General features: G+C 42.1%; 1 protein-coding gene across 7 annotated transcripts in view; it reads right to left on the minus strand.

Annotated features, from left to right (window-relative positions):
• Positions 1-423: 423 nt before the first annotated feature.
• osbpl8 (oxysterol binding protein-like 8) overlaps positions 424-11,815 on the minus strand; it is an 82,476-nt gene continuing 71,084 nt past the window's right edge. For 6 of the 7 annotated variants that reach the window (XM_010744350.3, XM_027291911.1, XM_019265613.2 and 3 more), the window contains 13 exons: positions 11,620-11,804; positions 10,861-10,942; positions 10,654-10,752; positions 10,429-10,525; positions 10,219-10,317; positions 9,780-9,877; positions 9,029-9,118; positions 8,617-8,753; positions 8,275-8,460; positions 6,959-7,112; positions 5,388-5,490; positions 4,519-4,624; positions 424-4,427 (listed from right to left, as the gene is read on the minus strand). In XM_010744350.3, the coding sequence (XP_010742652.1) occupies positions 4,298-4,427; positions 4,519-4,624; positions 5,388-5,490; positions 6,959-7,112; positions 8,275-8,460; positions 8,617-8,753; positions 9,029-9,118; positions 9,780-9,877; positions 10,219-10,317; positions 10,429-10,525; positions 10,654-10,752; positions 10,861-10,942; positions 11,620-11,804 (1,566 nt within the window). In that variant the 3' untranslated portion in view covers positions 424-4,297. The remainder of the gene's footprint in view (positions 4,428-4,518; positions 4,625-5,387; positions 5,491-6,958; positions 7,113-8,274; positions 8,461-8,616; positions 8,754-9,028; positions 9,119-9,779; positions 9,878-10,218; positions 10,318-10,428; positions 10,526-10,653; positions 10,753-10,860; positions 10,943-11,619; positions 11,805-11,815) is intronic. The other variant, XM_019265612.2, reaches the window with a different exon arrangement.

Here is an 11,815-nt window from a genome sequence, read left to right on the forward strand (position 1 = left end):
ATTAACTTTAGTTAACTTTTAACTTAAGATTGAACTTTAAACAAATCTGATTTAAATTTATAAAATCCTAAACCACTTCTCTTTGTCCCATGTCTCACCCTCATACACTGTCGGGCTGTTTCAATTTACTCTTTTTATCTTATTGCTATTCATTCATTCATTAATTTCACTCCCTTTGTTTTTTATGATGTTAGTTCAAATCTTTTTTTCCTGAGTATTTAGCAAGAAATTAGTCTTTTAGAAAGTTGTCTTGGTCGGTTAGAGAACTACACTTCTACTTCTTCTAATTCTAATGGACTATTTTGGTCAGATCCATACAGTAATGTTACCATGGAATATCAATAATATCAGAATGAATATTAACGTGTTACATAAAGCTGCATTGGATGTGGTGTATCTTTACACTAAACACAGACAGAAGACCCCGGTGTGTCATTTGTTTTTATTCTGTTATGTTACATGTGACTATAAACTTCTAGGAAGTTATAGTTGCCATGGAAATACAGTAAATATATTCAGGTACTCAGATAGGCAAAAGGGTAGGTGTGTGTGTGTGTGTGTGTGTGTGTGTGTGTGTGTGTGTGTGTGTGTGTGTGTGGGGGGGGGGGGGGCAGTTGACATTGACAGTGTGCACAAGTTGAGGACAGTCTCTGGTGTGCCATCAAGTGACGGGGAGTGGAATAAAACCAACAGAGTGTGATTTTAAAATCCGCATTGAAAAATGTTAAACAAGAAAAAAGAACAGTGACCTAATCTTACAAGCAGAAAAAAATCAAACATGAACTGACATACAAAAGAGGAATAAATAAAACATTATTTTACAGATACAGCAACAACAACAGACAGCAGAGAGGTGTACTTCCATCTGAATTTGGTTTGTGAGAGAGCGAGAGAGGGACAAGGACGACAATGGAGAGGAGTGGTCTCTCTCCCTCCCTTTCTCTCCTCTGGCAGGAATCAGCATCCGGAAACCTACGAGTAAGTTACTATGGCGACGCTTCAGGAGGGAAGGCAGGAGCTGGGTGGAGTGGCGAGCTGTGGAGCAGGAGTCAGACTCGTTTCTAAGGCTTCGTATGGCACGTCTGCTCTAAAACGCTGAAGTGACGATAACTGCCACCAGGGTCCAGGTCCAAGTCCCCCCCACCACCACCAGTGCTTTTATTCCAGATCTTTCCCTTCATCGTTAGTTCACCTTGAGACTTTGACTCAGGCTACGTATGTATGCTCCACACCACACCCACCACATCCCTGCTGACCTCCTATTACCTCTGCTAAACCCCCTATCTTCCCCCTCCCCAGTCCGACTCTAGAAGGCACTGGTATATACTTATTTCTCCACATTCTAACATCTGGATTCTCTATTTAAGATGAGCGATCGAGGCAATGAGGATACACAAAATACACGTACAGATACACACGGGCCAGCCGGGTAACTTACAGGGGTACAGCTGGCTCCCGACGATGCTACCAGTTTTTCTTTATACCTGTGTTAGCGTTCCAAAGTTTGCATCACTCAACAGTCTGCTGACGGCGGAGGCAATCAGATATGTAAACGTTGACAAGGCTAACATCAGAACAGGCGAACAGATATACAAAATCAATATTCAGTTATGGTCCATAAGTAGTTTTGGAATCTTTTTGAGTTGTCTCAATTAGTAATACCTTACTTGCATCTTAAAATCCTGACAGACCGTGTGGTAAAAAGGTCAGGTATTGATTCTAATATATTGCCTTCATCCTTGGCTGATACTGGAAACAGATACAGGGTCAAAACTAACTTTTTCGTTGACAATCTAGCTTGGACCAGTTTGTTTCTCTGGGTAATAGTGCTAAACACAGCCCTTAACTTAGTCGGTCCTCATAATTCAAAGTCCTCATAAATAATAGTCCGCATAAGTCTGTAAATATTCAGGATGCTATGCCCACCATTAATTTCTGAACTTTGATGCCAAGTGTATAGTTTCTGAGACTTTCAAATTTCAAAATCCATGTTTCCAATGAGGAAGGCAACAGATTAGAACCACAATATATACTAAAAAGTTATTTTTCTTCTTAATTCTGCCACTACTACAGCAACTACCATATGAATATATATTTTCGATGGGAGTCTAATTGTGTACCCCACTAATCTGTTTTTTGTTTTGTTTTTTTTTGCCCATGTCCATGTGTATCTACAGAGCAGTGGACAGAAAGACACACAAGGTTGAAAAGACTGGCTTGTGCACAGAGCGCGGGAGTGTCTGTATTGCGAACCTTGGTGTTGAAACGCCACGCGCTACTCGTTAGGAACGAGTCACCCCGTCGGATATTTACACAGTGAACGGGGTCAACTCCTACTCTACACACTGAGTTTGGCTGGTTCTTGCGTACATTTGGAATGGTTTACTATGATGATAGTAGTAATTAGAAAAAGTCTATCTCCTCCTCACACACTAGTAGCTTACTAAAGAATATATTCTAGTTTTCCTGGTGGACAGCTGAGGCGCAAAAACACTGGAAGCGATGATTGATGCACTGGATTTGATTTAGCAAGAATGGTGCTGGAGTCAATAACTAAGCGAGTGTTAAGGAATTGATTTTCCATGGCTTGGTCTGGAGTTTATATTTGGAGACTGTTCTTGAGACAGCTGGTCTATGCACTTTATATTTGTCTACATGGTTACTTACCTGCAATTTAAATAACAAATTTAATAATAAGAGTTTACTTTGGTAAATGCACTTATTCACTTTCTTGCAGTGAGTTAGCTTAGCTTAGCATAAAGACTAGCTTAGCATAATAGCCAGCCTGACTCCATCCAAAGGTAAAAAAACATACCCACCTACCCAGCACTGCCAAAGCTCAATAATTAACACTGTATCTAATTGATTTAATTAGTACAAAAACCAACGTGCAGAAATGACACGTTGTGGCTATGGACTGTATGTTCTGGGCTATTTTTTAGCTGGTGGTGATAAGAAATAGCTTCATATGAAACTCCCTTCACATCAATATGTGTCGCTTTTACACTTTGTTTTGCGTACAATTAAACCAAGGCAAAACGTGCTAATTATTGAGCTATGGAGAAACTCGTAGGTGGATTACGTTTGGACAGGCCAAGGCCAGTAAATAGGTATTAATCTTCTCAGCAAGAAAGCCAATAAGTTTTAATTTCTTATTTCATTCCTTCAGCTTGCTATTAGGTCTAAGAAGGCAGTTTTTAAGAGTACATCACATAGCTTTGCTGACTTTGATTAAAAACATATCAACTCCCTTCACCTGAAACTAGGGCAGTGGTCACTGAAGCTCATGAAAACAAAATCACAAGAAAATCGGATTTTTCTGGAGCCTCTGCTGATCCTCCAAAGCTCGTCAGAGCAGAAATGTTAAAGTATTCCGATGACAGTATCAACAACACAAAGAACTGATGTTTCCAGTGCATTTGTGCCTTAAGACAAAATACTGTACACGTCCTAACCACACTCCTGTGTCTGTACATGCTACCTACTGAATACAATAACATTGTATCATACATCAGACTTTTTTTCTTGAAACATTGACTTTGTATGCAAAAGGTGAACTTTTAATCATACAGCAGAAATGATAGCTTCTGTTCTTTTTGACATATTGTTTGTGTTATTCGTTTTCCTCGTCCAATTCCCCAGCCGATAGGAAAATTATCTGATCATAAAAAAATAAAAGTCACATAAATTGGACCACTTTTGTTTTTCTCTCCCTTATCACCGCTTTTTGTTGCAAGCAGACCTGGACACACCGAGCAAAGAAACAAAATGATTAAAAAAAACAAACATTAAAATTAAAGTTGTTTTTTTGAATCTGTGTTACCATCTGAGTCGTGGGACTCGCCTCCGTGTTACAAGGTTCCCTGTCGTTTGAGGTGAAATGTGAATTAACAGAGTTTCACGCCATTGGAAAACAAAAAACACACAACAGCTAAAAAAAAATGGCTGCTGTCTTTGCCTCTTACATCAAGGCTAATCAGTGAGCTCCAGAGTGGCAGTCGAGACTTCATCACACCATCTCACCTCCAGCACCTCCTTACCGCTGCTCCTCTCTGCTTTGAAATCTGTGGATCTCCCCAGAGTTTTGGAATGGACTGGTTAAAAATAAACAAGTTATTTTTAAAAAAAAGTCTCTTTTCATGTGGTTGGATTTAATAAAGACGAAGAAGAAGAGAGTTGGAGGGGGCTGTCGCTTATTGTGAGAGGTCAAAGTTCGCGTCTCTAAGTCCCCCCAGAGAGTTGAGCGAGTGTGTTTGTGTGTGTGTGAGGGCATCACTCTCTCTTCAGTGTATGGCTGCTACTTGAAGACATAGTTGATCAGGACCTGAAGGAGGATGAGGAAAACAATGATGACGTAGTCGCGCTGTTGGAGGAAAGAACTGCTCTCCGTCCGGCCTGCCGCACGACTCCGCAGGACACTGATGCTCCTGCAAACACACACAGGAAATATCTGTAGATGTTGGAATGTTCGGGATCATATTCACGCTCATGGTACAATGAGACAGACGCCCTCCTCACCTGTTGATATCCTCCTGCGTCTGCTTTATAGATTCAATGGCACTTTGAAGTTCACTGAGGTCCGCTCCTTTTTTCCTCAGCCGACTGTTATGCTTGCTTTTGTGTCCTGCAGCAAGTGTGTTCAAAATGATTTTTTGTTAACACCATACACCAATGTTGGAAAACCAGTAGGGACAATAAGTATTTGAATTTATTGACATTTTGTGCCCAAACCTGGACCCAGCAGAAAACCGATGGATGGATGATTCAACAGTTAAATTGGTAATTACATTATACATTGTTGCTAAAACTTGCCAATTAAAGTCCGTACTGTGGCTAGCAATGACGAGAGTGTCTACTAACGTCTGAAAATACGTCTGAAAAAGGTAAAAATGTACACCCGATGTTAGTTGACTGTAAGAATAAATGAAAGAATAAAAGATATTCAAGAAATTTGTAACTGAATGACTTTTTCATAACCATTTTTGGGGGGGGGGTTATTTTTTAGGGCATTTACAGCCTTTAAGGACCAGGACCACAATAAGGACATAGAACTTTTGCACGCTTTTCGAGACACAGGGATACCTCAGTGAGAGAGTTTTTTCTAATGTTGTGTATAGACACTTCCTCCACCATCACCTCCATACTACACCATCAGAGGGTGCTGTTAACTAACTCTATATTGTTCCACGGTTGATAAACTTGAGAAGTTGTTCATCAAATTCACAGCCTGGTCTAATTCCTCATTTGGCAACGCCTCAACTTGATTTTAGTTCAAGAGGCTAAGTCTGCATGAAAAGTGTATGTTTTATTGTTGTCGAGGTTACACACTGTAGAACACTATCATTTCAAAATAACCAAATCTTTTTGAGTCTTTTAGTGTGACTCACGTTCACTGCCAGACGAGTCTTGGCGGTCTGGTTCAGGTGAAGAGCAGCCGCTCTCTGGGCTCTTGGGCTTGTCGCTCTTGTGTTTCCTCTTTGGCACCGTTACCTAAATCCACACGCACACACACACACACACACACAAAGAGAAAGGGGTCAAACAAAGGAGGCCAAGCACAACAGCTACAAATAAACAAGATCAAAAAAATTATGCATGTTGCAAGAACCCGCACCACCCCCCTCTGAGGCGTGCACACACACACTCCAACATAAACATGCGAGTTGGCGTTGGTGTGTCAATATATGCAAGGCATGCTGGTTCATCAGTCAGGCACATCCAACAGCCAATGTCCAAAATGAACCAAACCTGCCAAAAGCCGGGACAAGGACAGGGATTAAACCCAAGCTGGACTACAGCTCTCATTCTTAACGCTTCATTCAACTTTTGAGACTGAAGCGACGACAAAGACTCAGGAATCTTTGTTGTCAGCCGTAAAGGTTGATTTGAGGTGAGCAGCACAAAAACATTTACAATTCTGCTAGACAAAGACCAGAAGTACACAAGAATGCTAAATTTTCTCTATTAATTTTTACCAACCAAGAATTCTTCTTATCGTTCTACTAAAGCAGCAGAAAAAGTACTGACGGTGATGGACTGTCCAAAGAGAGACTCATCTCGCTCAGGCTCTTGGCAGGTGGTTATTTTGAACACACAAAAAGCAGAAACTGCTTGACAGACTCCAAACATATGAGCAGCAATTAGCCTTTAGCTTCCTGACATAACACAACGACGGAGCAGCTCAGTAGAAGTTGAGACTTAGTGAGCAAACACAACATAGAAACAGAAAATGGAGATGAAGACTGAAGAATGAAGAATGAAGGATGAGGTGGGCTGACTGACACCCTGAAGCAGCCTGGTGTCGACGGTGGTGGTTTGTTGATGTGATCAATAGAGCTTTTAGTCTTTCTATGCATCTGGTGGTGTCACAGTCTTCAAGGCACACTTAAACCCTCTCCATGGTTTGTTATCACTACGACACATGTCACACTGGGAAGTTGATTTGCAGCTTCAAATGCTGCATCCACTTTTTATTGTAAAATCAAGCTCATAAAAACACAGGTGAAAGAAGAAGACGATGTTTTAGTGAGTTAAATAATGTGCGTGATTTTGTCAATTCATGTTCTACAAGGTGTGAATAAACTGAGTGCGGTTGAACAATATTTCCAACACATGTAGCCCTTCATGTTCAATGATCCTTTCCCTCTTGACCAGTGAAGAACAATGAAGGAGAACACCTGGTTAGTCACTTTAGCATGCAGTGAAACAACCTGCCCTTGCATACAGAGAGAAGAGCAGGTGCCGGGTAAGAAAAGAAAAAACAGAGACAAAAGAGACAAAGACAAAGAAAAAAGACAAAAAGGCGTCGTCGGCGGTGGCGGCACAGTGACGATGACACAAAGAGAAGAAGCGACAATGAAGACGGTGCACCGGGTGATGCGTGGAAGGTGGCTGAGGCGACGAGCTGCTTTTTTTTTTTTTTTTTTTAAACGGGCGGTTTTCGATCGGGACGACCTACCTGGCACTTGCAATTGTCCCTCCGCGGCCCCTGGTTACTCAGACTAATAAGACTGCCAGAACGTACCATAGGGGTGCGGTGTCGGACCTTGGTCTGGATACAGCCATCTTTTTCAAACTGGATCAGGTCGTTGAGCGGATCCCACGGCCTCGTGCTGGAGAGACGTGGAGAGGGAAAAAAAGTGAGACATGTATGCGAAAATAGAAAAGATGACAAGCGCAAAGAATACATCAATAAAAGAGAATAAAAGTAAGAAGCAGACGTACAGAAATATTGTGTTTATTGTGTGTATAGTGAAAACTATCATTATTCATCACATCCTGACACCTACAGGACCATCCTGTCCGTCACAATAATAATATATTGAAAGCTGTTTATAGAATCCACTGTTCTACACCATCTGAGAGCAGGCTGGACTCCTGCAGTTGTAGAGAATCAGCACTAGATGGCACCCTGTCACACTGGACTATTTAATAAAGAAGGTGGGGTAACAAATGGGGCTGTTTTAAACTAAACTGGCTTGTATTAATACTAGTTATAAGATGTGAATACAGTGTATGTTCTGAATTAGGTGTGAGCAGGACAACTTCCAAGACTTGTTTTCAGGTCCTGTAGTGTAATTCTGTGATTCTAATTGAAGCAACTGGATCTTCTTTCATTACCTAACATGACAGTTGTGTTGTTTGTTTTCTTTAAGATGCATCAGGGTACCTAATATGATTGGATATTGATTTGACTGACTGTTTTGGATACAGTTTTTGTTGAATGCTTTTTTTTTTTAAGTATATTTTTTGGGCCTTTTATGCCTTTAATTGATAGGACAGTTGAAAAGAGACAGGAAGCAGGGGGCAGAGAGAGGGGGATGACATGCAGCAAAGGGCCGTCCGATGCGGGATTCGAATCAGGGCCGGCTGCAGCGAGGACTGTAGCCTCTACACATGGGGCGCACAACCCACTACGCTACCGACCATGCTTTTGTTTCCTAGATATAAATGGAGCCCGGCCAGTGATAATATATTGATTTACGTGTGTGGTACTTTAGAAACAATGTCTCCATTACATAGTTTTTCCACCAGAGGTTATTCAGTGTAAAATCTCCCACGCAACACATATTATCCCAGTTCTTTAGTAACTTTAAGAGATCTGTTTGTTTATGTTAAAAACAAATATAAGCTGATGTATCATTGGAAGATTGTTTTTATATAAGGCGGTTTCAAGAGTCTGTGAGTTCTCTTTAGTTGCTGATGATGTATTTATAGCTGCAGCCACATTATTTTTGTCCGTGAATCCACTTTACTCTGAGATAAGTCACTCACTCGGCATATCTGTAATGCCACTCTCCGGTGACGGGGTCCTGCTCGAAGAGGGCGGAGATCCACTCCTCACATTTGGCCTTGCGCTCACGGGCAGACTTCCTCTGAGCTTCCTCCAGGATGAACTTCTCGTTGGTGGCCTCGGTCTGGTCCTTGTTGTTGATGGCCCGGGTCACGTGCTGCCACAGTCTGACGGGTTGAGAGGGAACAAAGTCAGAAGCTGTGTGGGAGGAATGAAAACTGCACAAGGAGCTTTAAAATAAATGAAGCTGCCAAAGAGTGACTGAGGTGACCTTTCCACACTGTTTAAAGATCTGCTGACACAGTTCACTGCTCACAGTTCACCTTTCAGATTCAAGGTCTCCCTGCTCCTCTGGTGGGACGGTGCAGCGAGTTAATCGACTCTGCCTCAGCTCTGGCGTCGGGTTCCAGAAAGTGTCCATCGTCCCCGTCTTCTTGTCATTGATGAAGATCTCACTGTCCTGTGAGGGGAAAGTCACAAAGCTCTCCTTACTCGTCTAAAGACAGTGCATGATACAAAGTAGAGCACAGTGAAACAGCGTGTCTGAGACCACTGACACCACTTTGGTATAATCACAGCATTTATCCTGCTCTATATAAAGCTTATCAGTTTTATATTTTACACTTTTTTACTCTTGAAAATGAACTGAGCCCTGCACGTTGCAAATTGTGTGCAGCAATGGTTATGCAACAATCTTTCTAATGACTAGAACAATGTGTGAAGGGCGCGTCTTACCCAGTGTCCTTCTAGCGTAGCCAACACCTCCTTTCCCAGCTTGATCTTTCCGGAGACCTGATTGACACTGTCACTGCTGCCCAGGAATGGCTGGAGGGGAGAGGAAGGAGAGAAGGAAGAGGAGGCAGAACAGGAAGGGTGGAGGCAGAACAGGAAGGGTGTGAGGATGAGGGAAAGGAAGGAGAGATAGACGCACACACATAATTTACTTACTGCAATTACCGTGGAAAGAATAATTGTTTCATATGTGTCATTTTATCTACATTCATACTTTGAGGATGGTATAATATGGTTTGGTTTGTGTTGTCAAGAGTTATGAAGCTATATATTTCAATTTAAAACTAATCTAACAACAAAACACATGAAGCTAGCAACATTAACTTCTAATTAAACTTAGTTAATGAAATTAATTAATGGTTCAAGTCGGTGCACTTCACTTAATAGTACTCATTCTTCTTTACTCCTCTCCATGAGGCAGAAATATATGACTGTTGCAAGACATATCCATCATGATTCTCCTGTCTGCTTTCCCTGACATGTACCTGTCGCTAGTTCATGATAGGATGGTGCAGTCGATTGGGGGATGGGGTGTTTTCAGGGGGGGAGGAGGAGAGGAATGGTGGAGATGGTGGTGGTGTAAGACATTCAGAAAAAAAGTCACGTGAGAAACGGACTCTGAGGAGTTCGTCTGTGAACATCTCTACAGATCCTACTCTATCAACCAGAGACTGACATCACATCACAGCGGTACCTTCAGTTTGAACTCCAGCTGAGCACTGTAGCCCGTCTTCTCACACGCGATGGTGATCTGACCGCCCAGCTCCAGGGTCATGGTGCCGTACAGGATGCCTACAAGGAGGGATAAGCACCAGAAGAAATTTCAAATTGGTCCAGTAGTGAGCGAGTGCACTGCAGCTGCAAAACAAGGTTCAGATCACACAATACCTCTGGGTAACGTATTGACAGATTAGTCTGACAGATTTTTTGTTGTCCAACACAGACGTGTGTCAAATGTGTCAAAGCTTCATCCTTTGTATCGTTTCATTGCATATGTTTGTTCTACCTCTGCATCGAACCTCTCTGTGAGTCTGACACACAGAAGACATTTTAAAGGCGGATCGAACTGGCAAACATCAAAGTTTGTGTTTGAGTGACATCGTGGTGCCAGACAGAGCAGGCTGCACTCTGACCTTTGCAGTGAGCGTACGGCATGTTCATCACGTAGTCCTCTCCTCGGTTGAGAAAGGTGAGTCGAGCCTCTCCGTCTAATATGGCCGACAGGGAGTTTCCTAGAAGGTAAACAGCAGCAGTCAGTGGACAGATAGACTCGAGCAACGTACTTTTAATGAGAACCCAAGGTTCCTGTGGGTGTTGTTAGGTGAATTTTAGTGTGTGTTTACCATAGAACTTGGACTTGGCGAGGATGCTGCCACTGAGGCAGAAGCCGTCCTTTCTGTTGCTGACATAGAAGGCTGACACTGGAGGATGATGGGATACCTGAATAGAAAAACACACTGATGGAGTCAGCTTAAGACACAGCTAGAGATTTATCTCATCTCAGATAGCCGATGTATTCCAATGATCCAACCCAAAGGTTTCTTGGCTCGTAGTTCAGATTGTGTTACCTGTTCTGCGATGTAGAAGGTCTTGCTGTTGGTCTTCTGGTGGAGCCACATGCAGCGGTAAGTCTCTCCAATAATGGGATTGTAAGGCTTCTTCAGCCCCTGTGGATTAAAAACCAGCATGGCATGATTTTAGTCGAGTTTAGAAAGCACGTCTACTCTTTGAAGTTAATCAGCAACAAGCCTCTTAGAAATGTTTACGCTCCTGACCTTTGGCTTTTTGTAAAATCCAGAGATGTACCACTTCACCACCTTCTTCATGCGGTTGTAGGCGTTCTCTTCGATCGCAGCCCTGAGAATGAAACAAACTTAGACTGATGCTCCTCCGTAACATGTGCTTTAACGTCTACGATCTGCTATTTCTCTTGATCATCTCTCAGAAGCCTTTGCTTTTTTCAACTTGTCATTGTGCCCTGAAGTATCCACAGATCTTCTTTACTGTCAGTGCAGAAACCCTGAATGTGTTTTGATTTATTCTGACAGTCCAATCAGTGCCTGTGTGTCACATTTTATGGAACAAAACTTCAACTATAAATACTGATAACATGAGGAATCACTAGTGAAGTTTTCTGATATTAAAAACTATATAAAGAACTGAGGACACATGAGAAAATGCCTTTATATTTTATTACTGAAAAAGAGCGACATCATAAACAATCGACTAATAAACGTCATCTTTTAAAGTTTTGTCCTCACAGAAGTTAGACGTGTTAACTCAGCAGTGTGCAGACTCCAATTTTAATTTCAAACAGAGGTAACAAACATGTGGCACAAAAGAACCAAAGTAAAGGAAGTAATGAAGTCTGTTTCCCTGTTTCCAGTCTTGCTAAACTAAGCTAATAACCTGCTTCATATTTTACATAAATATGATTGGTATTCATGTTTTCATCTAACTCTTTCTTGCCAAGAATGCAAATATTTCCCAAAATGTCAAACTATTTCTTTGAAAAACAACGAGCAGAAGCTTACTCAGACAGGAAGTCTGCGTGGTAGTAGTAGTCTGAGAGTTTGTCCAGGAAGGACCTCGGCTCCAGGATGAAGGTGGGCAGCACCACCTTGGACAGATCCATGCCAGGTCGCACCTGCTTTAGCAGAGTCCAGATCAGAGACTTGTTCTCCTCTGATACCGTCTCTGTCTGAGCAGCCTCACCAGCCTGGAGCAGGA

Source organism: Larimichthys crocea, chromosome XX (genome assembly GCF_000972845.2).
Source record: "Larimichthys crocea isolate SSNF chromosome XX, L_crocea_2.0, whole genome shotgun sequence".
Lineage (NCBI taxonomy): Eukaryota > Metazoa > Chordata > Actinopteri > Sciaenidae > Larimichthys > Larimichthys crocea.